At 38.7% G+C, this 27,544-nt stretch overlaps 4 protein-coding genes across 5 annotated transcripts; 2 read left to right on the top strand and 2 right to left on the bottom strand.

Annotated features, from left to right (window-relative positions):
- The first annotated feature begins 3,244 nt into the window (after nt 1-3,244).
- LOC112187097 lies at nt 3,245-6,110 on the top strand. Its single transcript, XM_024325742.2, has 2 exons — nt 3,245-4,741; nt 5,615-6,110. Exons 1-2 carry the CDS (start codon nt 4,270-4,272, stop codon nt 5,668-5,670), a joined length of 528 nt encoding a protein of 175 aa, XP_024181510.1. The 5' UTR covers nt 3,245-4,269; the 3' UTR covers nt 5,671-6,110.
- Nucleotides 6,111-8,255: 2,145 nt separating this feature from the next.
- On the top strand, nt 8,256-12,699 carry LOC112187015 (protein NETWORKED 2D). The gene is made up of 2 exons (XM_024325624.2): nt 8,256-8,625; nt 9,339-12,699. Exons 1-2 carry the CDS (start codon nt 8,532-8,534, stop codon nt 12,149-12,151), a joined length of 2,907 nt encoding a protein of 968 aa, XP_024181392.1. The 5' UTR covers nt 8,256-8,531; the 3' UTR covers nt 12,152-12,699.
- Nucleotides 12,700-12,814: 115 nt separating this feature from the next.
- On the bottom strand, nt 12,815-15,338 carry LOC112187016 (nicotinamidase 1). The gene is made up of 5 exons (XM_024325625.2): nt 14,586-15,338; nt 14,300-14,483; nt 13,999-14,132; nt 13,690-13,875; nt 12,815-13,190 (listed from the first exon to the last, which is right to left on the bottom strand). The coding sequence occupies exons 1-5, from the start codon at nt 14,724-14,726 to the stop codon at nt 13,110-13,112; spliced, it is 726 nt and encodes a 241-aa protein (XP_024181393.1). The 5' UTR covers nt 14,727-15,338; the 3' UTR covers nt 12,815-13,109.
- Nucleotides 15,339-17,515: 2,177 nt separating this feature from the next.
- LOC112188222 (protein ecdysoneless homolog) lies at nt 17,516-22,569 on the bottom strand. Of its 2 annotated transcripts, none has more exons than XM_024327305.2 (5): nt 21,357-22,569; nt 20,792-21,130; nt 19,504-19,637; nt 18,362-18,549; nt 17,516-17,906 (listed from the first exon to the last, which is right to left on the bottom strand). In XM_024327305.2, the coding sequence occupies exons 1-5, from the start codon at nt 22,502-22,504 to the stop codon at nt 17,727-17,729; spliced, it is 1,989 nt and encodes a 662-aa protein (XP_024183073.1). In that variant the 5' UTR covers nt 22,505-22,569; the 3' UTR covers nt 17,516-17,726. The 2 variants fall into 2 exon arrangements, with proteins under 2 accessions (XP_024183073.1, XP_040370786.1); XM_040514852.1 differs by lacking the exon at nt 17,516-17,906 and adding an exon at nt 19,144-19,212 and having other exon boundaries at nt 18,531-18,549.
- Between the last annotated feature and the right edge of the window lie 4,975 nt (nt 22,570-27,544).

The raw sequence follows: 27,544 nt of genomic DNA, 5'->3' as shown, positions 1-27,544 counted from the left end.
TTTCCCATTCAAAGACTCTCTAATGCCCTTCATTGATTAGATTGAACTCCAATCTCAATCAAACACATAATAACTCCATCACAAATTCACAATTAACAAATTTCACAAAGTTATATTAAACTTCCAATTTTATGATTTGGGGAATTAAGATATATGATCTATTCCTATGCCCCAGGGAATTCTTCACCAAGTTGATGTGATTTATGAAGAAAATTAATCAAACATAATAACTTTCTTTTTGGACTTTGGTGGAGTGAGGCACATGGAAAGGACCCAACTGGAGGAAGAAAAGTTTAAACACGCTTGTGTTGTGGTCAAGTGGAAGCAGTGTGCTAGCTATGAATTGGCTGCCGATCTCGAGTAATTCACTAATAATTTCCTCTTGTTTTTTTTTTTTTTGATCAAATAAGAACTTCATTAATAATGAACTGCTTACAAAGAGTTTTGGCGACATCTCTTACTCAGAAATGGCCACTAGACTTCCCACTGGGAACTCTATATACTGACTCTAAACTTGCACTACAACTGTATGACAAGACAATAAACGCAGGAGCAGTAAATCCTTGACATCGCGCCTCTCGTCTAGCCAGTAAGAACTCTAAGACTAGACAACTCACTTGTGTCGACACGAACTCACCAACCAGAGTCCTCCTGACCAGTTTTTGATCGACCAAGCCAACACTCGTTGTGACCTAAACTCAACCAAAAGGATTGCCGGACATTCAAACCTGGGACTAAAGAAAACCCAACATCATCACCACCCTATTATCGACACCATCCATCCACCACTGCTCCAAAACGCCATCGCCTCCGACCCGAGATCAACCAAGAACATTCCCACTAGAAAGCCAAGGATGATTGTCAATGCTAGTATGCCACCGCCAGACTATTTCGTCACCGCTGCTGACTTAACTCCAGAACAGGAACGACCTCTAGACCGCCAGATAGAAGATTGTCTATGCCAAAATTGCAGTGCACCCGACCCAACAGCTAACACTTAAGACAAAACAAAAGAAACCAAACCCTAAAAAGAAACCAAACCCTAAAGACTAGTGATAACTGCCCATCACCAAGGGCCCAACAAAATTAAACCCGACCCAACTGTATAATCACTGCAGCCCATTAGCTAGGCCGGCAAAACCTTGCACTAGACCCACCACCGTGGCATCACCGGTTCCGTCGTACTACCTCCAGCCAACCACCGCCCTAGTCATTCCACCGCCAGCGCTCCACCATCGTCGCCCCATACACCAAGGTCTCCACCCAGGAGTGCTCGCAGAGAAAGCCGGAAAAGATCCCGTATAGCCTGGATCCGGGCTGCTCTCACGAGCAGGCCGCGATGTCGACCTCAGCCACCACCCATCGAACGAAGGAGAACCCAGCCCTTTCGCCACAGCACCACCACCAAGCACCAGCCAGATTGCCCAGATCCGACCGCCCTCCATCATCAGTCCGACCAGAGCACCCGCGACCCAAACCAGATCCACCAATGGCAGCCACCATCCAAACCACATCCAACCACCGCTAGCAGCCATCAAGCATCGAAACGACTCACTCACACGTCAATAACGAACGGCGAGAAAGAAAACAACCCGTCCGATGACAACGCCGCAAGGACGTGCCGCCGGACGAGCACAAGAGAGAGTTGGGGGAGTCCTAGGCGTGTGCGGCGCGTTCTGGGGTTCCTCTTGTTAAATATTATATTTATGCAACAATTCAATAATAACATACATCTTTCTTTATATACCGTTCTGGTTATGGTAAGAGATAAAATTATCTGCTTTGTACTGTTGTTTAAAAAAAATAAACACAGCTTTTGTTTCTAAGTAATACTAGATTCAATTTAGTAGAGAGCTGCTGTCTACATACTTGTAATGACAAAAGAGAGTAAAGAATTACAGATGATGAATACCGTGTATGGAGAACATGTCAACAAACCAGTACTTTGATGAGCTACAATGTTACACTCACGAGGTGATACATAAACCTAGTTCAAGACCTAATATAAACCATCGCTGATGGTAAGAGACAATGTTACTTGTCTCTACATTTGTACTAGAAATCATTGCCGTTAGAGCAGAGTTTGGTTTTCGGGCCCTTGCCTAGTTTGAGCATGATTGAATTGATGACTTGAGCAAATGCTCATGATAGTTATGTTATAACTAGCTTCTTTTGACCTCAAGAATTTGATGGCGGTGTGTAAGGGTTCAATTGGGAACGTCCATCCAACTGGACCATGTGAATCTAATAAGTTTTCTTGGACATGTCTGATCCTTTTGCCAATAGGTTATATGAGATGCATCGCTTCATTATCTTTATGATTGGGTTGGCCGGCCACAGTACAAGCCGCGATGCTCGTATATTTTGTCAAGATATTATCATCATGTGGTTGATATCTAGGTATCAAAATCAAACCAATTTTTTCTGCTTGCTAGTACATCAAACGTGTTTTAATCCATAAACATGAAGATATTAATCAATATGCATTTGGACATGTCACTTAAACTTCATGTTACAAGTGTTCATAGAACTTGGTTCAAATTTAGAACTCTTCTAAAAATCTTGAAGATGTCATGAATAAAAAAACCCTACTCGTATACCTTCTTTGAAAATATCATCGTCATGTGATTGATTTGAATCAAAACGTTTTTTCTTTTCTACTTGCTAGTACGTTAAATTTTTTTGAGTCTTAATCCATAAACAGGATGATATTAATTAATATGCATTTTGACAATCACATAAACTCTAGAACTGAGTCCAAATTTGAAACTTCTCCGAAAATCCTGAAAATTTTATGACCAAAGCCTACTGGTGCTAGTGTCTATAATTGACTCTAGTATTTAGACTAGGAACTTCAGCCCATGTTTCGGGGCAAGTCTCAAATTTCCATAGACCTTTATTCCTTAAATATCTATATCATCTATCCTGGTCATTTTTTAATTTATTTCCCTAAACGATTGGATGACCTGAATTACGGGCGTCAGTAACTTGCACCGCAAACACACGCCATGATTGGGTTTGGATCCGCCACGTCAGCAAATTTGGACGGCCACCCAGCCCCCCCCACTTGTTTTACCAAAAGTCAAATTATTGGAGGAGCACAGTAACCCCCATGCTCCGCTGTACCACCTCACAACTCTAGATCTCAACCGTCCATTCGGCCACAAAATAGTCCAAAGAAACCAAAAAAAAAAAAAAAATTCATTATAAATGGGAAGAAGCTTTGGTCAGTTGGTTTAACTTTAACTTTGGTTTTGTAATTTGTAAGAGAGAGAGAGAGAGAACCAGAAGAAGAAGAAGAAGAAGAATGAACATGGTGATTAGGGTGGGAGGCCCATTTTAGTCTTTTCCTCTCTCTCTCTGAAAATTTGTTGAGGGTATCACCGTCGAGAAAGTTCCGGTCTTTTTTCATTTTCCGGGTTAAAATGACCGGTTTCACCATTTAAGTCGAGGAAAAGTCCCGACTTGGTCGTAGTTACAGTGACCCAATTCGTCCTTGTTTGATTTTCTTGGTGGGTTTTTGTTCTTGAAGTCGGATTTTGTTGAAAGACTGAAACTTTCTGATCGTTTTTTTGGTTCTGGGTTTTCCGATCATGTTTGAGCTTTCTGGGTGACTTTGGGAACTGAAAAAGCAGAGGAATTTTGGAGTGTGTTTTTTTGGTTGAATTGGGGATTGGTTTTTGATTTGAAGTTGGTTTTATTTGTGCTTGAGTGATTAACTTCAAGCTGGTTTTGTTTGTGCTTGAGTGATCAACTTCAAGTTGGGTTTTATTTGTGTTAAAATTCTTTGAGAGAGTTTTTGGGAAATTGAGATGGTTGATCAGAGAGCCTAGATTCTAGTGGACAAAGTGTTGCCTTTTTTTTTGTTTGGATTTGACTCTTTGATCTATGAGGAAAGCAAAAAATCAATGACTTTTTGCTTTGTTTAGATTTGTTCTAAAGATTTTTGCTTTTTTCAGTTTTTCCTTGTCTTAATCATCATTGGGGTTTCTGGATTTGTGAGATTGAATTTATTAATACATTTGTCTGGTATGAATTATTTTTGTTGGTGATTAAAGTGATCAGTGACTCATTCAGGGGTTACTGCATCAGGCAGGAACCATTTGCACTTCCCATTCTTTTGGTCTCAAATTGAGTCTCTGGCTTTCTGCTATCTCTTTTTTGTTTTTTTTTTCCACAACTCGTTCAAGGGCAAAGAGAAAGAGAGAGAGAGAGAGTTGCTGGTTCATAATCTTTTAGCTTTCAACAAATTTGGGGAGTGTGGAAAAAATGGCAGTGTCTTTCACTCGTTTTTCGTGGTGCTGGTGGGGTGGGAAAGAGAAAGAGCCTGCTAATAATGGGTCTTCAGTGAATTCTCCGTTAGAGTGGGGTTTTGGGGGCCTGAGGGAACCTGGAACGGTTCAGTTCCCTTCGGTTAAGGGGACGAAAATGGCCTCTTCGCCTAGAAAGGTGAAGCGGAAATGGCAGAGTAGGGAGGAGAGGAGGATTGATAGGGAGTATGATGTTGTAATTGTGCCATCAGATGGTGGTGGCTGCTTGTCAGGGTCTGAATCCGATGACTCAGACTGGTCCATTGGGTGGTTGGAACCTCATGGTTCTGGTTTCCAGAGTGTTGATGAGTCGGATAATAGTTTTGCTGTGCTGGTGCCTTGCTATAGCCCTGGTTGCAAGGAGGTGGTGGAAGATTCAAACAATGAGCTTTTGAGTGCCATCAAGAACCTCCCTGAGGAGTTCTCTCCTGGTAAGAGAATGTCTTTTTCTCACTGTTCAATGATTGTATCTTGCTGAGTTTTGGCCTTCTTAAATATTCTACATCTTGAATGATTACTAAATACATATACTAACCTTTTGGAGCTCTTTTATGTGGTTGGAATTTGTTATTATCTGAATGCTTTTAATTAGGCCCTGTTTGGTGATTACTTGCTCTAGCCTCTAGGCATACATAAAAGTTGGGTTATTCATTTCATGCCAAAAACAATTCTATTTTGGAGGATCCTAAGTCAATCATTGTTATAGTGAAGAAATTTATCTGTCACTGTCTAACTGTCTTGCCTGATTATAGTTGATATGGGGCAATTATTGGCTTAGTTTCTGCTTACTTAAAATCAGTTGGCGCTTAAGGCATATCCTGTATTTGTCTGTTGCTGTAAATATAGAACTTACTTTTGTGGCTGCAAATATTCTTAACCATTGAAAGCATATATGGAGCAAGTGGAAGCACTGTGGTGCTGTATGGAGACTTTGAATGTCTATAGTTATAATGTAAACAAGTAATAGTTCTTGTTCTCAGCATGAAGCAGCTCACAAAACTTGGAGAAACACACGGTATTTGGACCAAAGAAACATGATAAGAAACTGAATTGGCACATGAAAACCGATACCATGTTGAACATTTCAACTCTAGATGGTGTTCTTGTTTTGTTATTCGTATTGCAGTGTTTATCTGTCAATACCTCTGATTGATTAAAATCTAATTTGCTTACACTAGGTAAGAGAAATGCTTGTTGGTTTGTCAAATTATGCAGCCAGCAATGTTATCTGTGGTACTGTACTAAGTTTTGCTCTTGAAATATGTCCTCTTTGCTAAATTTCTGTGTTTGTGTTGTCTATTCAGATTGCAAGAATTATATGGAACAATGGCTGTCTTCTCTTCAAAACTTTGATGCCTAAACTAGCTGATATCTCTGAAGGATTGGCCCTACTCTACTGAGTTCTTCATTCTGTGATCCGCTTGAAGAATCAGAGCTGTTACATAATTGGCTAAAATAGAAAATAATCTAGAATGGGATAGACAGTGTGCACCAGCATCCTGCTTAGAAGCACAGAAGATTAACCTGCACGAAGAGCCTTAAGTTTTGTAGAGAGCTGGGAAAGTCACTTCTTGTTGTCCAGCATGCTGAATGCTCCAATGTCATCCTTCTATTATTAGGCGCACGTCAACCAGTGAATGTGAAATATGATGGATATTCTTTTATTGTAAATATGGCTTTTGTGAATATGATAATGATGATTATGCTATTAGGTTGTTGTATATAAACTCTTTCGCCAAACTTAATTAAGGGCCAGTCTACTGATTTGTGGAGTAAATTCTTCATTTCCTGTTTTGATCAGTAGTGAGATTCCTACTTTTGCTCTTTCAGGTCAATTTTTTTGCTATTCAGCTCCACTATCTTTGTTTTGATGCAGGTCAAGATCATGGTACTTTGTTTACTCCATTATTATGCACTGAATCCATTTGGTTTAATATATATGTCAATTTCATGCATTGGGATTGATTTTGATCCATGTCTGTCACCATTCTGGTCACTGGTTCCAACGTTGGCTTTGAAAAGCTCATTAAATCTCAATTATATGGTAGAGGCATTCTGATTCCTGCTCTGTGGCTCTGAATTACAGTGATGACAATGACGAGCCCTGAATTTGGTTTTGATATTTTGTCTTATAAGGCTCTGCAACTTGCAAAGGAGGGGCATAGCCCTCTGTCAGGTTGGAAGCGGTGAAACTGGACCATGAATTAAGGTTAGGAATCAAGTGGCTTTTGTGTACAAAATTCGTGGTCGGCAGATGTTTAACTTGAGGCAGGATAGGTTAGGAATCAAGTGGCTTTTGTGTACTAAAGTGTTTGTTGAAAGGTCCTTCAAAAAAATCCCTTTTCATTGAGTGGAAGAGGCAAGGAAGGTGTTTGGACTTTAGGGTGTTGTGGGATGCTCTTGGCCCCAAAACTGCAGTTCTATCTTTGTAACACATACTTCTTCAGCAAGATTTCTGAGGCAAGGTTTACATCAATATCAGCAATTACTTTCTTCTTGTGCTGCTTGGAGAGTGTGATGACATTGTTTATTGATTGAATACTTTTTCTCTTCAAATGGTATAGGGTAATAATATCTTGACTAATGACTTGGTTAGGCCAGCGTGCGTGTGTTTGTTCCGATGGTAAGACAATAGTTTTTCATTTGAGAGGTCATGTGTTTAGACTCCCATCAAGGGGTGGGTTAGGCCAGCCACATAGGCCGACTATGAATTAATTAGGCCAGTCACATAGTCCGACCAACAAATGCATATTCCACAAATACCCATATTTTGTACGCGAAAATATCAAAGTACTCTTTACTTTTTCAAAACATGTCCCACATGGTCAACCCATTCAAATTAAGACATTTATGATAAAGATAGTGATACGATTGTAGAAGCAGTCTCCATCAACACATTAGAAAAACAAACATATATAGACATAAACACATATCAAAATGCTAGTAGGGAACTCTCGTAGTATTTTCAGATCAATCCCAAAAAACTTTTGTTATTGAGTTACTAGCATAGTTAGTAAAAAAAGGGGACGTGAAAAATACGTACGTGTATTATTCAGACATTTCATTAAATAGTTTGTTGAAAAGTTCGGCATAATATTTTTAATTAATTAAATAATTAAATTTCTTAATTTATATTAATTTTTGTTCAATAATATGGGTAACATACGGGAAAAAACGTAAAAATCGTGTATAGTACTTGTATAATATTTTTGACTTCAAAAATACGATAAATTTAACGAATCCCTTTCAAAAATACAACGTACGGAAGTATTTTTGAAAAAAAAAACAAAAAAAACGTAAGTATGAGTTTTATTCGCTCATGATACGAAAAATTGCTAACTATAATTACCGGTTTATTGCATTTCCTTATCCCTAGTTGAAATAATTCCCAAGACTACCAAGGTGTCTCTGCATCCAAAGATGACGGTTAAGGTCTCATGATTCTTAATTTCCTGTCATTCAAGGAAAAATGAAAAACAGCAGTACAGCACCCTTCCAAAAATAACAGAAATACCTGCCTCTACCACTGACTTGGGGCACCCAAGCTTGGTCCTAGTCCACTCTTGTAAATGGGGTCTTGCTCCTAATCAAATTTAGGTTCTTCTAAAAGAGCATCTTAAAAAGAAAAATGTTCTAGGTCCCATAACATTTCCTTCTACCACTTCCCCTCCCATGATCTCAAGTCTTAAGCTTTACCTTCAACTTTATCCAAAAAAATCAACAACAGAGAGAATAGAAAAGTCAGTTTTGCAAGCTTCCCAAGCAAATAAAAATTGGGGGTGTGAAAGCACCCTTTCCTGGAAAAGCAAGCATTGCCACGTGCTCTCACATTACTGGCGTAGCTACATTACACAGTTATACCTCTTCTTTTTGTCCAGCTTTTATGTTTAATAAATATTTTCTTAATTTAATTGAGCAAAGATTTGTGTCTTTAATTTTCGAAAAGAAGACTTTGACATAATATTCTGGCGAAGTTTGCTCCCCTCCATGATCATATTTAGAAAGTTTGTGTCACCTTCCTCTGTTGTGCACGTTGTTCTTCCTCAAACTCTGTCTTTGCTTTTCAGTTTTCCTCTTTGATTCAAACACACACCCCCTCTCTCTCTCTCTCTCTACTTTTTCATCATCAGAAGTACTCCTCCAATGCTTTGGTCAGAAAAGAAGGGTTGCATGGTTTTGGTCTGAAAAGAAAGCGAAAAAGGAACCGAGGAAGAACTAAAGATGTTACAGAGAGCTGCAAGCAATGCATATTCATGGTGGTGGGCGAGTCACATCAGAACAAAGCAATCAAAATGGCTGGAGATTAACCTCCAAGGTAACATGATTGTATTGCATCAAATACTATATATATATACTGGATCGAATTGATCTGTTACAAAATCTTCTAGTTTTGATGATAAGATTTGAACCAATGTCATTTGTGCCATGTTTTGCTTATTTTGGAGTCAGGAAACTTGCATATTTACAATCAAATTATATGCTAATTTATGTTGGAAAAACTTTCATATTGGCAATACTTTTTGTTTTGGCTCTAAATGGATTTAGACAATTGCAGACTGGATTTAGATGCTTGTCAAATGATTGCAGGATAGTATTTGCCTATCAGAAATACTATTATCAGTTCCGGCGGTTTACAACTAAATTTCTTTGCATTTCAAAAGTATATGTTTATCATAAAATAGCAGTTTTATGAATGGTTTCATCATCTGATTAGCATGTATTCTACATCAACTCCAGGAACAAATATGTAGCGCACTTGATAACCATGACTCTTCTCTACAAAGAAGGCTCGGCGTCATGTTTATATCTTCCAACTCTTCTAACTGATACCGAAACATGTTATTTGGATTTTAATGTGCTTTGAAACATATGAACTATCTGTTTATTTATTTATTCTTTCTTTTTCTTCAACATTGTTATGTTTGAGTATCTCTGCATCAAGACTAGAGTAGAGTACAGTATGCTATTTCTTTCCATGTTCATTTATTTGATTTTGCACATTCTGATCTTCACCTAATCGAATTGCAGAAATGGAGGAAAAGGTGCAAACTGTGCTTCAGCTCATTACAGAGGATGGAGACTCCTTTGCCAAGAGAGCAGAAATGTACTACAAAAAAAGACCGGAATTGATACACTTTGTGGAAGAGACCTACAGAGCTTACAGGGCCTTGGCTGAAAGGTATGACCACCTTTCGACAGAGCTACAAAATGCCAACAACACAATTGCTTCTGTTTTCCCTGAACAAGTTCAGTTTGCAATGGATGATGAAGACGAAACGCCCTCACCTAAACCGAGAAAGCCTCTAGACATGTCAAAGGGGAACATCCCACAGGTGCCTAAGGGTCCTACTAAGAATTTGAAGAGTCTTATCAAACAAGCAACGGTTGGCAACAAGAAACTGCAGCCTCAGAAGTCGGTGAGAAAATCAACAACTGTCAAAACAGTTCCCAAATCTGGTTTGAGCAAACCTGAGGGACTTGAAGAGATTGACAAGATTCAGAAGCAGATTCTGGCACTGCAAACTGAGAAAGAGTTTGTAAAGAGCTCGTACGAGAATGGACTTGCCAAGTACTGGGAGATTGAGAATAACATCAAGGGAATGCAAGAGAAAGTAAGCAGCTTGCAGGATGAGTTTGGTGAGGGTCTGGTGATTGAAGATAATGATGCTCGGGGTTTGATGGCAGCAGCAGCATTGAAATCATGCCAAGATACATTGACTCAGTTGCAGAAGAAACAGGAAAGTTCAGCTGAGGAAGCAAGAGTTGAGTCACAAAGGGTTAAGGATGCCAGGAAGAACTTTGAGTCTCTGAAGAATAAGCTTCCTAATGATCAGGCCAATCCCGGAAAGTCATATGCAAAAGATGAAGACGTAAAAGCAGTAAAGGGGACAAATTCAGAGCAGGAAGAGGAGAGTGAAACTCATGAGAGAGAGAAACTAGAGATGTTACGAGAGAAAATAAAGGAGCACTATGATGCAGTGTCAGATGAATCTCTCACCGTTAGTGAAATGGCAGAGAGGATTGACGAGATTGTGAGTAAAGTGATCAGCTTAGAGACTGCTATTTCATCCCAGACAGCTCTAGTTGATAGATTAAGAAGTGAAAACAACGAGTTATGTGAACAAATTCGTACTTTGGAAGATGACAAGGCGACTCTAATTGATGGCAAGAAGGAGTTAGTGAGTAAAAAGCTGAATGAGTTGGAGGAAACATTGCAGCGAGCTCAGGATCTAAACAAAAGTGTTGAAAGCCAGAAGAATAATCTCCAGATACATTTTACTGAAGCGCATTGCAGCCTTGATCACATTTCTCATAAGCTGGAAACCGTGAAGCCAGATGAAGAGCTGAGTGCCTCAGACTCATCAAAAACAAATGAGGAATCTCTTGATGCAGCCAAGTTGCAAAAAAAGCTTCAAGGAGGAGATAATGCAGTTGATCCTGCTGATGGTCTCAAGCCAGTGCAGCAAGTGAAGTCACACGAGGACCAGAAGCCTAAAGTTTTGGTGCATAAAGATGAAGAATCTTCAGCACAAGAGTCTACACAACATGAGGAAACACCAAATCCTGGTGATGGTTCTGTAAAAGCTAAAGAAGTACTCCGTACTTCTGCTGGAGATCAAGAAGGAGATGTTTGCCAATCCCTGGAAAATAATAGTGAAGAAAAGAAACTTGTGCTCAAGGACGAGGAGAATAGTACTCCAAGGCAGACAATTGGTAGTCTTCTTGATATGGAATTAACCAATTTGGAGTCAAAGAATGAAGATAGGCCAGACTGGCAGAAAATGTTTACAACTGGACTGGCAGACAAAGAAAAGATTCTATTGAAAGAGTACACTGCAACTCTTCGGAACTACAAGGATCTCAAGAAGAAGTTTACTCTGGCTGAGAATGACCTCTTTGAAACATCAGTGCAGATGAAAGAACTGAAGAGTGCCAATGCCATAAAGGATGAAGAGATCAAAGCATTGCATAAGAAATTGGACCTTCTCATACGGAGTTCAGGTGAAAATCAAGAAGCACTCAAAGCTTTAGACGAGGGGCAGACACCAACCGAAAATGAAGAGCATGATCCAATCAAGGACCTTTTAAATGATAATACTCCCACTACATCAGCAATCGAAGAAAAATTCAGAGCTAACATTGATGAACTGTTGGAGGAGAACTTGGATTTCTGGTTAAAGTTTAGCACTTCGTTCCATCAGATACAGAAGTTTGAAACTAGCATCAAAGATTTACAGTCCGACATATCAAAGCTCGAGGAAGGGAGAAAGAAAGAAGGAAGTAGTCATTCAAAACATTCTCTGAAATCAGATGCACGGCCGTTATACAAGCACCTAATGGAGATACAGACTGAACTAAATGTTTGGCTGGAAAAGAGTTCGCTACTGAAAGATGAACTTCAGTGCAGGTTCTCTTCTTTGTGTGACATTCAAGAAGAAATAACCAAGGCCTTGAAGACAAGCGCTGAGGATGGAGACTTCGGCTTTACGAGCTACCAAGCTGCAAAGTTCCAAGGAGAGATTTTAAATATGAAACAAGAGAATAACAAGGTTGGAGATGAGTTACAAGCAGGGTTGGATCATGTGACAACGCTCCAACTTGAAGTAGAAAAAGTTATGGCAAAGTTGAACGAGGAATACAAATTCTCTGCATCAATGAAGAAGCAGCAGCCGGTTCAACCGCAGCTGACTCATTCTGAGAGCCGGTCCAGAGTTCCTTTGCGGTCATTTATCTTTGGTGTCACACCAAAAAAGCAAAGGCGATCGATCTTCGCCGTTGTTGCCCCTGCTATGCATAAGAAATACCACGCAAAAAATAGATCCAACTCTAACCAGCAGTAAACTCTTTCACTGTTTTTGCTGCTTGTTTTCTTCATTTGTATGTCCTGAATGAGAAGTTTTGTATTTTAACTTTGAACAGTATTTTGACAGGTTTCAGTAGGGTATACTCTTTTTCTTTAGGTCTTTTTTTTTTTTTTGGTGTAAGTTTCTTTAGGTCTCTTTGTTTTCAGCTTTTATCTGGAAACGTCTGTTATTTATTTATCAATTACCATACATTGTTTATTGTGTATCAAAACAACAGAACCTTTTATTTTCATGTTGGCATGCAATTAACTGCACTTTCGAGGTGCATTGTGTTTAGTCATTACCATACATGTTTCTTTTCTGGAGGAATGTAATATTTACTTCATGTTTACAAGAATGTCTTGTAGTAAGTATCAACAACGGAAGCATTTGAGTCTTTTACCATGATTCTGATATGATTTTATATTTAACTCCAATTTCGATGTAGTATGTTTATATAGAGTGCCAACTACTATTTTTGCATCCTAGATCAATACCACTTATTCTCTGAATGAAAATCAGATTCAGATTCACAAAAAAAAAAATCATACGAAACCAACGGAACATAGCTGGAAGTTTTCTTGCATTCTGTGGGTGAACATCTGATAAATCACCATGAAACTCTTGAAGTTCCAGGCTACCAGTACACAAAAAGATGAATGACATAATGTGGCCCAGTCTAGCCTTATTATTCACCAAACTGAAATGAAAATGTAAAGCTTTTATATACATCCTCGTAGAGCTTTCAATGAAAATGTAAAGCTTTTATATACATCCTCATAGAGCTTTCCTGCCACTATGAGCTATCGTTTCTCTTTCTTATTTCCCCAACATTTGAGCTATCTAATTAAGTGAACCAAAGTATAGAGAACATCTATTCACATACTGAGAAAGACACCCCTGGGAAAAGAGAAAGCCTGAATGCCAATCCACAGATTGGTCAAGATCATTGCTCTTATGCACCAAATGACACTTCTGACACGACCTTTGCTCCCCTTCCTTTGGCTATGTAAAGGCCTATGTGATGCATTAGATCCTGGAAGGTAATCAAAGTATCAACCATGAGCACTTCAATTATTGTAAAATACAAATACATAATAGAAAGCTGGTAGGTTCCAGCTTTCTGTACTAAAAGGATTGACTAGCAGGAAACCCCTCAGCAAAGAAAAGCAATCAAGTTTTTCTAGATTCCTTGCTTTTGCAATCTCAACTCTTACTAATGCATCGTATGCCCCATAATAGGTTCCCATTCTCCTACACTTTCCCAGGACTTGATGACTATTTAAAGCTATTAACTTGACACGAAAGAAGAGTTCAACATGCAGTCCTGGGTATCCAAAAATATCTGACCGTACAGCTATGAACTAAGAGCCTAGAATGAACCCACACACTAGACATTAAGCTATGAACTAAAAGGATTGGAACACAAAATTCTGAGACAGACAAAACAAAGAAAAGAAAAAGAAATAATCTTTTGAGAGAAATAATACAGGTGTAAAGGTATAGACTGTCAAAGAGGAAAAACAATTGAGTACCTGGGGATGTGCTACAACATCTTTCATAGATTTGGCAACATCAACCGGAAGATCAAAGGTGGCACAACCACGGGAATACACTATCACATCCTCCAGAGGTTCAAGAAAACGACGATTTCTCGCAGATAAAGTGCTACATACAAAATCCAGCACACATATATCTGTGCATATCCCTAGCACCAAGATCTTCAAAAAACAGTAACTTACAAAATCAGACGGAAACAACAAATAATCAAAAGCCACCAACGAACTAAAACATACAATATCTCAAAAGCAAACAAACACTTTCGGGGTTTGGTAAATGCTTACAGTTTTGATCTGATTGCTCTTAACCCAATTTACAAACACATTGGAACCGTCTTTCTCAATCGAACCAAGAAACCCATCAATGCAATCTTTACACTGCAGTGTCACATTAGGTTCCCTCTCCAACCACTGCAGCTCTGCAAATCATTAAATCATAGGTTCAAATCCAAATCCAAGCATTTTAGTCAACACTAACACACTTACCTTCCTTGATTGGACTAACAACACATTACAAAACAAAGCCGAAAAACACGAAACATTAGTACACTGAGCTAATCCCAGTACCAAACGAGCAAAAGGATACCTGGAACTAGCTTTGATTCATCAGTACCAGCAATGCAATGAGGAGGATAAGGATGCTCAGGAATATCAGGGTGATGAGAATCAAGAAAACCAAAAACAGGCCATTTCTTCTCACAGAAAACCCTGGCAAGACTTACCGACTCCTTCACCATCTCCGAGATCTGCTTGTCCGGTTGCCTTGGAGCCTAACCAATCACACATGCAGAAAATACATGAACCCATAATTTGCTATTTTTGGAAACCAGCATCATGACAAAAATATAAACAGGAAGATAGATTGAAATTACCAAGTTGCCAGCGCCGACGGTGCAGAAGCCGTTAACGACGTCGACGAGGACAAGGCCGGTCTTGACGTCGCCGGTGACTAGTAGAGATTCCTGGTGCACCGGCATCTGCTCCTTTAACAAATCAACCGTCTGTGGAACCATTTTTTTTGTTGTTCCTTTTTCTTTTTGGGTTTCTGTTTCTGTCAAAAGTTGTGTGGTTGCTACTGATCAAGAAAACTGTGATAATACGAGAATCAAAAATAAGATGAAGAAGAAGAAGAAAAAAGAAACAGAAAGCTAGGTGTTTCAGCGGTGATATGACAAGTCAAAAGAAGTAGGCAACGAAATCTTGAAGGAAGGTTAAAGGGTCTGGGCCATTGGTTTGTTGAAGGTAGTTAGAGAAGGAGAGGAAGACTGGGATTGGGTAGCATTCCCCCGTGAAGTTTGGGTCTTTGACTTGTATTCTAAGTAGAGAAGGAGACCTTCGAGAAAATTTGCTTGTTTTATCGGTAGAGACAGAACATAAAGAAAGGGTCTTGAGTCTTGGCAGAAAGAACCAAACCGAGTTCTTTGGTTTGGGTAAAAGTATTAATTAGTAAAGTGCCTAAATTTAAGGAATCCGACTGAATCAATCAAAAGGAGAGAACCTTAATCGTAAAAAAATCAAAAGAAGAAAACAAAACAGAGTGAGCTTGCTTGTTGAGCTACAGACTAAAGAAAGAGAAGAAGGTGCAGAAATTCAAATGCAGAAATTCAAAGTTTAATTCATTTCATCCATGCCAAAAGTGGCTGAAGGCTACAGCTTATAAAGATGGGATATTTCCGTTACGGATCAGCTTGACAACACGTGGTGAGGTTCACAACAGCTGTACTACAAGATGCTGCAACGATAAGAATGAAAATAGATGAGCTAATGCTAATGGGTCTACCGTAAAAGATGGGCCTTATGCTTAGGGCTGTCAATGGATCGTGTCAAGTTGGGTTCGTGTCGGGTTAAGATATTTATCGCGCCGCAAGATATAAACTTAAACCCAACTCATTTAATAATCGTGTCAAAAATTTAAACACAAACCCAACCTATTTATTAAACGGGTCGTCACCCGTTTCTAACCCGTTTAACCCATTTAATAAATAGGTCGTGTTTTGTTACATAAAATGACTCATTTAAGCATTAACAATGGGACCCATTTAACTAAAAATATATATAAATTGATTAAATTCACTAAAAACTCCACAAGACGAAAAATATAAATAATTATATATAATTTATAAATAATTAAATCCAATAATTAAAAAGCGAAATATTTCAAATTGTCTAATTCTATGATCAAATACTCCAAACGTCCAAAATTTCAAGAAGAAACATAGCACAATCAGGTTATACGGGTTCACTTTGTGTTGGCGGGTTGACCCGTGGCAGACCCATTTATTAAATGGGTCATGGCAGGTTGACCCACCACCGACCCGCTTTTTAATTGTGCGGGTTCAACCCGCTTTATTTCGTGCCGGTTTCGAGTCGTGTCAGAATTGACAGCTCTATTTATGCTACTGCTACTGGACTAATAAGGAAAATAGAAGTAGGTTGTTGTGGTGATCGCAACATTGCTCTAGCCAATCATGTGAATGTGTTGGAGAGTGGCGGAAATCCGATCCGGTAGGGGGAAAGATTCAAACAATGGTACTCCAATTCCTATAAGTAGAGCTTTAACAAACGGGAGAGTATTCAATGCACCAGTATACATTTGCATCAACAGGAATAGACGGCTGTATAACATCAAATATTTTTTTATTATTATTAAAAAAGACATTGCCTATAAATATTAACGGCTGAAATTTGCTGGTTCACTTACACCGTCGGAGTATAGAAAAATTTTCCTAACATGTGATCAGCATATTCTATAAACAAACATAGTGTTCATGAGTTATGTAATCTAAATTGGTAAATTATACAAGAGTGGACCCTTAATTATCTATCGTACGAGCTTAGTATTGAGTTCAAGCTTAATCTTTTTATTTATGATTTTCAACGATCCAAGAACAAACCAAATTTAGAAATTCTTTAAGTTTCAAAGCGTTTGTACTACTATGAAAATATGCTTTTCAAGCTATTAAGCAAAAATACTTCCTAAAAAATATATAATAGGAGACTACCTAGTCTCCCTGATCAATACAGTTCATGAATGAAAATAGAATCTCAATCCATTTTATGTACCTGGAACTCACTTTGTTATTCTGATTGTGAATGCAAGGGAATTCATAAATCAAAATCTTTCTACTTCTTTTTATTGCATAGTGAACATGTTGGATTTTGTAGAAAATGGTTGTAGAAAAAAAAAATTGCATACAACATACACATACCTTTTCCTTCAGAAAATCGATAATCTTGACAAATTTATTGAAACTTGGATTTTAGGTTTAATGAGGAAGACTTTTTTAGCGACTAGCACCCAACGCAATGGTACTCGAATAGAAAGAACAACAAAATCAAGTGTAAAGTATTAAGGCCCCTCTGAAAAGCAAGTGTAAACCAGGTTTCTATCAAAGCACTCAGAAATCAGGTTTCTGAGAATTAAACGATACACAAGGTTTTAAGAATGAGAGTGGAAGGAAAAAGAGCTGAATATAAAGGGATGGAATCATGGGAATGAAGCATCTGGAAGTAAAGAACACCATATTCACACAAAAATTCCAAATGAAGCATCATTCAAAATTGGAGGCCAGTAAAAATATTACTTGGATTCTCCCAGCCATCTGGGAGGGAAAGGATTCCAGCCATCTGGGATGAAAGGACACCATATTTCACACAAATATTCCCTTGGATCTGTAAATTTTCCCTTACGAGGTACACGCTGCATATATAGTTCACCTACCGTACTGCATCCATCTCCATTTTGCCTCTCATACTGGTATGATGTTAACCTCATACGAAACTTAATTAACAAACACGTCTCTTTACTGTAAAGCATTTACTATTCACATGTCAACATACAAAGTCGCACCATCCTGGTGATCACCACCCAAAAACATGTACATGGCTGACTAGGATCATTAGCTGCAAAATCACCACTACATACGAAGTTAAAAGTAACAGGGACAGAGTTAGAAAGATCCATCCATTTGGAGAAGCAACATAGAAGTGGGTTTGGAAGACTTGACGAGATCTCATTTGCCCTTTTTGTCGTCTTGTGGGAGTTGTAAGCCCATGAGGCCGAGCAAATTGGAAGCAGGACCAGGAAGGCCTTGTTGGCTAGAGAAGGAATCAAGAAGACTCTTTACCAGATTCACATCCACATCCACAGGAGTAAAATCCTCCTCCATATCTTCCGTAGCATTAGACGTTCCCTGTACATACACCAATTCAAATTTATTATTTTATGCTAGACCAAGGTACAAAGAACTATGCATGCATTAATACAAAGATTCAAGCTGAAAAGTAACCTAAATTTTTTGACAAAACAAGAAGAAGAAAAACTTTAAACCGATTAATTCATAAGCAAACATGAGACAGACATCATAAAAATATAAAAACTATCAACAGTCTCACCCGAACAAATTGTGAATGAATCGGATACAGACACTTCCTCACGACAAAATATGAATAAAGTGACAATTAGACAGTCTCCCAGGACAAATTGCATATGAAAATAACGGTTACAAGTAACTTCCCAGAGAAAATTGCAAGTGAAAACGTACAAGTGTATCCTATAGTGCATGGCATGCATATTGGTGTTTGCACAATTGAACACCACTAAAGAACACAGCTTCCTATCTTCATTTGCAAGAGAAGAGAAATATACCTCATCTTTCTTTGGGGCTTGTTCATTAGCACTTGGGGCTTGTTCATTAGCACGCACAAAACTCTTCTCAAGTGTAGTACTCTTCAATTCTTCATTTAAAGCATCAGCGTAAGAATGCATGAAAGTATCCTCTCCATTCTCAATATCTTCAGAAAGTTCTGCGCTGTCAATTTCATCTTCTGAATCATCTGTGAATATAAAAAGTTTAAATACAAAGTTCCCCAAATATAATCAAATTGAGATGTATATAACAACTTTCTCTGATGGATCTCATCGACTATCAAGTTATTTGAGACGAGTATCAATCTCATTTAACATGGAAACTATGGTTGCTAATTATGGCAAAACTATAGTAACATATCATTTTAAATAAACGATGAACCTGAAGAAAACGATGCAGAACTATCTAGACAAAGGATTACATGGGAACATCCATGGCTCTGACAAAATTTAAGGCATCTGCAACCAATAAAGCTTACAAGAGAGGGAGGGGATGATCAAACAAATGAAGACCCAAGTCAAGCCCATGGCTCATTTTAGCTAGAGAAAGTGGCAGCTGCAACTTCCAAGAACAAGAGCTCAAATGTTCTTGGCTAAGCACGGAAGGATATGCAAAGCTGACCACAAAGCCACAGTTGGGCTTAACCCTCAAATGCATTATCCAATCCAATAGCAACCAAATTAGCATGGATACTGAAGATTTGTCAATCTCTTGGGGAGGACATTGCATCAGTTAATCAACTTTCCAACCACTATCAAATTAGATTGACCGTCCAACTTACCATATCATCAACAATTGGAATAGTTGCATACCTTTTCAAGGTACAAACATCCCACCCAAATATATCTCCCTGCCAACAGACAGCTTGCTAGAGTTTGACACAGTTTTTAGGACATTATAAATTTGATACCTTCATGTCTATTCTTGAAGTTTTGAAGTGCTGTTCATCATGTTAGATTTATGTTTTTTATTTAGTGGACTAAACCTGTGTACTTGGCCTTTAGTTCTTTTATTCAATATCTTTTCTGTTTTACTGAGAGTTGTATTTCTTCTGATCACATTGTTTGGTTTAAAAATAAATTATGCAACAGCAATTGAAATCCAGTCTATTAAAGGACAAGATCAAATATGGACATCTTACCGAAATCCAAGTCGGATGAAGACCCTTCTTCAATATCATCATCACTAGTAGCTTCTTCACCACCATGGCTTTTCATAATTGATTCTACATCCTTGAAGAAACGGTCCACATCAAGGTCCACCTCTTTTAGGTTCCTTCACAAGAGAAAACAAAATCACCTTCTCATACCTCAATCGTTAATAAAGACTGCTACTTAAAGTGTGAACAATCCAATACTACAGTAGCTTAATGTGCAAGGCTTCAAACATTATTCACTTTAGATACTTGATAAGTTGCAAACTGAGTCTGTGAAATATATATTACTTGGCAGCACATACTGGAAAGCGATACAAGATACAACCAACTGCTTCATCCAATCAAAAAACTAAAACCCATTTTATAAACCAAACTCGGGGCAAGTAGAGCTGAGAAATGGGATAAGTAGGCCTAAATCATGTCTTGTGCTTCATATCGTGCTGGTCACTGCATGGCTCTCAATCATTCCCATAAATCTACCCATGCCAGGATCGATAATGAACACCGAATAAAAATAAAAAAATGAGGCACATGATTTTTGTGCTTGAGCAATTTTTTAGCACAGGCCTGCATGTAAACTTTCTTTTTCTCTGTTCTTTGCCTGGTTGCAAATTCTTATACTTAACCTTATATACATTAGTAATAATTAAGGTGTATTTTAAAAAAAAAAAATGAAGGAAGGAAAACTCATACTAACAATAAATTTATAATCAACTTTGTTTACTATTGAAACTGAAATGTAAGTTACTGTACAGTAATAACACTAACAAGCAGTAAAATAGATGAGTAACTTTAATTGCATTTGATAGTTGTAGATTTTCATTTTTAGTTTTTACTAAATGTGTCATGCCTAGAAGCTAGAACCACATAAAGGCCGTATACCCGTGATGTATTTAACTCACATCCTATAGCTTATATGATATCAGGCTTGTGCAACCTGGCTCATTTGTCATTTCACTCATCTAGATGCAAGTAAACCAGATGATTCACTCAAAAAGGCAAAACTGCTTCAGTAACAGGGCTTCCGATGCTTCGAAATTCATACAAAGGATCCATATGGAAATAGGTTTTAGTCTTATAGATGTAAGCACTCCAAATCTATCAAACCATCAGAACTAAGAGCACAAGTTCAAATGATCTGAATTGTAACAATCAGCACTAAAAGAAGATGTCACATCCATGGTAATTGCTCCAATTTCTGTGTTTGGGATAAAATTAAGCGACAACTCATGAAGAACTGATACACAAACATAAGTAACAGATAGGCACTAACCTGTTCTCAGGAACCTCAGCTCCCTTGTAGCTTGACACCTTTTCGACAAAGGCCTGCATGGTTTTTGCTATATCACCAGGATTGAACTCATCAGTGTTAGAGCTGGAGGATGGACCAACATTGTCCTGCTCTTTTGACTTCTGCTTCTTCTTATGTTTTAAATCATAAAGTTCCATCTCCTTTTGTCTCTCTAGAAGTTCAGAGTTCAATTCATCCTCTCCATTGTAAAGCCAAGAATCATCATCAGAAGGTGGAACATCTACACGCTTAAAATCATCCACCGAATAAGGTAAAGCAAGAATCTCATCTATGCGCCTCACTGGAGCACTCATCATCTCACTGCAACAAAGTAACACTTTAGTTTAACTCCTGACACTAACAGAAAAAGATAATTCAATTAACTACAATAACACAAATCACTGGCAATCCAATTGGAGAGACCTATATCTCTGTCAAATGACTTCCTACAACATTTAGTGGGCATATCAGAAGTAACCACCATAGTGTCAGTTAAATCGAAATTCAATTACATAATCATACTGCCCAAATAGTTATAAACCAGTACCTAGCCCTTGAAAACGAAGCACTACTCCGGTAATACTCCTCCGCATTCTGCATCAACCTCTGGTACTCTTTCGAACCCGGAAGCAACCCTTCAAAGTAACCGCTCCTCTCCAAACTCTCCCTAAAGGCCTCCCACGTACTCCCTTTCCCTTCCAACCCCTCCTTTCTCCTATGCTGATACATCATCTCCAACCCACACGCAATCTTCATTCCCAATTCAGCCTCCACATATGCCGAATCGCTCCTATTCGGCATTGGATAACATTTTGGCGCCTGAAACGTCTGCTGCACCAGCTGAGCATACATTGCCCTCGACATTTTCACCGATATGCACACCAATTCCTCCTCCCTCCCTCTGCTCAGAAACCTCTCCATCTTCGCCGCATACTTCATTGTATCAATGTCACGGTCATAGAAGCCCTCAACCGCCAATGCAACCAGACACGGCTCCTGACTCAACACCTGAGCCACCGCCGGCGGAACCCTAACCCTAACCACATGCATATTCCTCCTGGCCTTCTCCGGATACTCCGAAATCCGGTTCTTCACCGCAGCCTGCACCGGCTCAGCCGCAACCGACTCCTCACCAAACGCCGCAATGAAATTCAACGCCTCTGTCAGGTTAGGGTTCCGGAGGCGGTGCCGGGGGACGATATGAACCTGAGCGCGGCGAATGAAGACGCGGTTGGAGCTGGTCTGAGGGTTGAGCCAGCGAGGGAGGTGAAAGGCGGCTTCAATTAGGAGAAACTCGCCGTCGGAGTCCCAGACTCGGATGGAGAGGTCCGGGAAGGTGGAGGAGATGTGGAAGAGGAGGAAGACAGTGAACCACTCGTCGTCGAGGTTGTCGCCGACGCGGAGCTTGCCGTGGAGGTGAGGGAGGTGGGGGGAGCAGAGGCAGGAGGGCTTGGGGGCGGCGGAGGGGGAGAGAGTGAAGGGCTCGTGCTGCCAAATGTAGTCGGAGGTGAAGGGGGTTAGGGTTTGGAGGATTTGGAGGTGGAGGGAGTGGAGCGAGGCGGCGGTGGTGGAGGTGGAGGTGGAGGTGAGGGAGGAGTCCGGGAAGATGGCGTAGAAAACGGTGTCGTCTGGGAGGCGGGAGTTTTTGTGGGAGAATATGGAGGAGGAAGGGTCCAGGTCTGGAGGCGCCGCCATGGTTTTTACTCTCAGTCGGTGGAGTTCTGGCGCTCAAAGATTGTTCTGGTGTTTCTAGTATGAGAAGCGCAGCGCGATACTCTATTAGCTTAAATACTTTTTTGTTTTCCTGGTAGAAAAAAAAAAAAAAAAAAAAGGAAAATGAAAATGAAAAGGCACACCTCCGTAATTCTTTCATAAATTCCTATTTTATCCTCCCATCACCTGATGAAACTTACCGCCTTACCCGATACTTATTCACGAGCGGTGGATCATTGGTTCGATTTCGTATGAATGATTTAATTCTATATGGTTCAGATTTAATTTTAATAGTCGACCGTCCAGTTTGATTCTAAGATAGCTCGATTTGATATGGTGTACTGGATTTTGATTTCAAAAAGACTGTTCCTTCTTGATACATTTTTAATAAAATTACAAAATCTAACAATACCTCTATGTGAGCAATAAGTCCCTCTCACTTTTGGGTAGGGCGACGTGGGCTTTGTCTCGGTATACACACTAAGTGTACTTTGTTTGGTCTAGCGAGGCGGCGAGCTGTTTACTTAATCAAATAGACGCAACCTCCTAGTGGCAGAATGAAACAAAGTGTCGCCGAATTTGTTTCTGTGTGACAACATAGTTGGAAAGCTGTGATATTTGTACTGATGCTTCTTTGTGATAGAGTTATCTTTCTGGTATGTCACTGCTATGTCAAAACAAATTGATTAGTCATTCGTGCACTCTTTGCTAGTTGGTGCATGTTAGAATACATAGATTTTATGGAGACTCTTGGTATTATTTCAAGATGTTCTCTTTATGCTTATTGTAATATGGAGTTTAGGCTTTACATCCCCCCCTATATTCTACAGTTTCATTAATCAAGGCTTGAGGGCAACCGCATCAGCCCAATTTCAGAACAATACCTCTATGTGAAAAACAAAATGTAAATTCTGTTTAAGGATATCTCTATTTGTGTTTGGCCCAAACTCTAGGTTACTTGACCTAGTGGTAATAGGGTTTAATTAGAATAATCTAGAGATTATCTTTCCTTGTATGATTCTAACTCTATGCATTGTAATCCTCTATATAAAGAGGCCCCTATTATCAATGAGAAGACACAGCGATTATCTCTCAATTTCTGATTCCCTAAAACACGTTATCAGCACGAAGCCTTAACCCTGAAATAAATAGCCAAACCCTGATTCAAGAAGCTAAAAACCTTGAATCCGAATACAAAACCTTGAAGTCTTTCTTTCCTCCACCTCACACCTTGAAGAACTCGATCCCAGGAGTCCAGAACCGGCAGCCCCACCTCAAGAACCGGCCAGAAAACCACCGAACCGGCCACCGGAAGCTCTATACAACTAGCAGCAAATATTCCACCGGTTCACCATCTTCCGGACCTCCAATTTCCACTAAATTATGGTACCAGAAGCCTCTCAAGTCAAAGATTCTGGAATCGAAAAAAAAAGTGAGAAAATCGGCCTAAAAGTGCGTGAACCGGCCGACTAAATCTCCTACAGAAAACCGGCAAAAAAGAGAAGAAAAGAAAAGAAAAAGGGGAAAGGAAGCCCAGAAGCCCAAGAAGCAGAAGCCCAAGCCCGTGGTAGAGGCCCACTTCCACGTCAGCAGGAGGACCCACTGCCACATCAGCACTACACGTCAGCACACTGACCCACTGCCACGTCAGTAAACAGGGACCCACTGCCACATCAGCAAACAGGGACCCACTGCCACGTCAGCAGGTCAACGGTCAACTCTGGTCAACTCTTTTCCGGTGACTTTTCCGGCCATTTTCCGGCGACTTCCAGGCACATTTATGGCGACTTTTCGAGCCATTTTCCTGCAACTTTTTCCAACCACTTTTCCTGTCAAATTTTCCAACCACTTTTCCTGAAATATGGCATTTGACTCAACACCAGATCGCATAACATAACAACCTATTGCTTTATAAGCAAAACACTGGATGCAAAGGAAGATCAACAAACACCCAAGACCTATAGTTCAAACAAAACCGCAACGACTTTACCTTCACATATATATATGTCTGGTTAATCTCTTTATCATTAAGACCACCCAACATTCGAACTAGGGCTGCCATTTGGTTTGGTAATTACCGAACTGACCGAATACCGACCGAATATTTGAGGTTTGGTGAACTGAATCTTGGTAACCGAAATCGAAATGACCGAAATTGAAAAATACCGAAAAAGTTGGTTTGGTTTTGGTAAATACCGAATTTACCGAAATGCTACTTATATATATATATATAATTATGTATATATATATATAAAATTATGTAGTCATCTATTTTAATATGTATGACACATTGATATGTAAGATATATTTAATTTGACAAAGTATGTATTTAGTTTTATAATTAAAGATTATTATCTGTTCGAGATATTTTACTATCATATGATTTATTTAATTTGTCAGTTTGAATTTTAATAAACTACATTTCTTAATAAGATTTTTAATTTGTTAGTTAATTGAAATTAAATCATATACGTTTATATTTTTAATTGATTTGGACGTTTATATCATTTTATCTTAAGTTACTGTGTTTCTAAGGGTAACGAAACTGCAATGATTTTTCTACTCAGGTAAATGTATATTGATCCCATGAGACGGTAGGGATGAACCTTGTCCTTGGTAGGATTTGTGATAGATTGACTATTGGTGTTTTAGTTGTAAGGGTATTAATGCCATTACAATTGACCACATGGATCGAGGTCAATACGAAGATGAAATCGGCTTATATTTTTACCATAGGTGTATCTTATCCCATTCTTTATATCCAACGGTCGGTTATCCAATGTATTGTTTTTTTGATTCGTTGGTTTTGATAGGTATACATTTCTATATAACCAATGAAGATGGTAGACAACACTAGTAGACATATAAACATTTCGTGCGAACTGATAAATAAAAAAAGTCCGATGGTAAATCTGACTTCATCCACGTACATCCACGTATTCATAGCATAGTAATAGACAAGAAGTGAAATAATCGGTCTCATTTGTCGTCGTTTCGGTCTCGGTCAATGCAGTCAATCTTCTTTTAAGGTCATTTACCAAAATATCCTTTTTGCAAATTTTGCCTTAACAATTCTTTCTCAAATCCGATTTTTGTGCCCATTGAAACCACAGGCTCATACAGACGAGCTCCATCTACCGATGTAAAAAATTGCAACTCAAAATCTTGTTTCAGTGCGACTGCCCTTTGAGAACTCTAATTAATAACAATATGGACAAAAATGGCTATTGTCATTGATCATATGGACTGAAGTCAAAACAAGGACAAAAATGATCAAATTTTTAACTGTATGTGTGAAATATTTAATCAACAAATCCAATCGAGGTTTTGCTAATATTTCATTTTCCTCCACGATATAATATTTTAAAGCTATACATTTCTATATCTTAAAAATTTAATAATTTATAATTTTATTTTGCGTTGACTCTCCCTCAAATACAAATAACAAATATGGATTAGAAAAAGAGTACAAAGTGATGTACCTTTTTTTGAGTTGTTTTAAATCTGTTTAATAAGATAATAGTGATTAAATTTATTTAATAAGATAATCTTTTTTTTCACTTCCCCATGCTCTATGCACATTGATTAAATCTGTTTAATAAGATAATCCTTTTCTTCACTTCCCTATGCACATTGATCACTGTGTCTCATATCTTCTTCCCCAATTATCTTCTACATTTTCTTATTTCTGCAATCCAAAACTCTACACTCTTTCTACGAGAGAAACAAGGGAGAGGGTGAGAAAATTAGAGACGACTGGATCGCTGCCTCTTCATTCAAAATCTGTTCTAGTTTGGGCTATCATCTAGTAAGAGAATCTTTCGTGTCATATTGATTTAGTTTTTAGACAAACTTGTCGATTGAGATATGAGAAATTTAAGTTTGTAATACTATCTTTACAGAAATCTACTTACTATGTTTTTAGATTAAGTTGTTAAAAGGTATTGTCACTTTGTGTCTTTAACTCTTTATTGATTGAATTATATGTGGATTTAGTGATTGGATTTTTTTTTTTTTTTTGTATGTGCTGTGGAACAAAGTCTGAGCCATTCAGATGGTAACCAAAAACAAGAAATCCGGTGTAAAAGAGGTATGTCTTAGCATTGCGGTCGAACAAATAAAGCAAGAAGATAGTAAGAAAAAACTAAAGACAGGGAAGAAATCTGGTCTGCCAGGAAACCATGGTCCTTCTGAGGCTTGGAGTCATTTTACTAAAGATTTAATCGATGGAACAAAAAAATATTCTGGAACATGCAGTTGCAACTATTGTGATACCAAGTTTGCTGCACCTACAACTGGTGGAACTACAAAGTTATGGAACCATCTTGGCAAATGTAAATCCTTTACTGGTTTTGAAGATAAGACACAAACATTCATGGCTATACTACAAGGGCAACCTGCAGCTTCGAAGTTTGACCAAGATAGATGTCGTAAAGCTCTTACAAAAATGATCATCCTTTGTGAACTTCCTTTTAGTCATGTTGAGAAGGAAGGATTTCAATGGTTTTGTGAAGAAATGCAACCCCAGTTTCATGTATATGGTAGAACTACAGTGACTAAAGACTGCATACTTTTGTATCGGGAAGAGAAGAAGAAGATGAAAGAGTATTTTAAAGTGTCTTCTACAAGAATATGCATAACAACTGATATGTGGACGTCTATCCAAAATCTTCCATATATGGTCATAACAGCTCATTTTATTGACAAGGATTGGAAGCTACATAAGAAGATCATTAATTTTTGTGTGACTCCACATCCACATAAGGGTGAGGTCATTGCGAAGGCCATAGATTCTTGTTTGCTTGAATGAGGATTGGATAAATTGTTCACCATCACCCTTGACAATGCCAAGAATAATGATTCAGCTGTAGTTTCTTTGGTAACAAGATTGAACAAAAGATGGGCTGCTATTGGATGGTGAATTCTTTCATGTTAGATGTTTTGCACATGTAATGAATCTTGTTGTTCAAGCTGGATTAGAGGAGGCTAAATTCATTATTAAGCGCCTTCGTCGAAGTGTCA

The sequence above is a fragment of the Rosa chinensis genome, chromosome 2, assembly GCF_002994745.2.
Source record: "Rosa chinensis cultivar Old Blush chromosome 2, RchiOBHm-V2, whole genome shotgun sequence".
Lineage (NCBI taxonomy): Eukaryota > Viridiplantae > Streptophyta > Magnoliopsida > Rosales > Rosaceae > Rosa > Rosa chinensis.
This window is presented reverse-complemented; position numbering and strand designations above follow the sequence as displayed.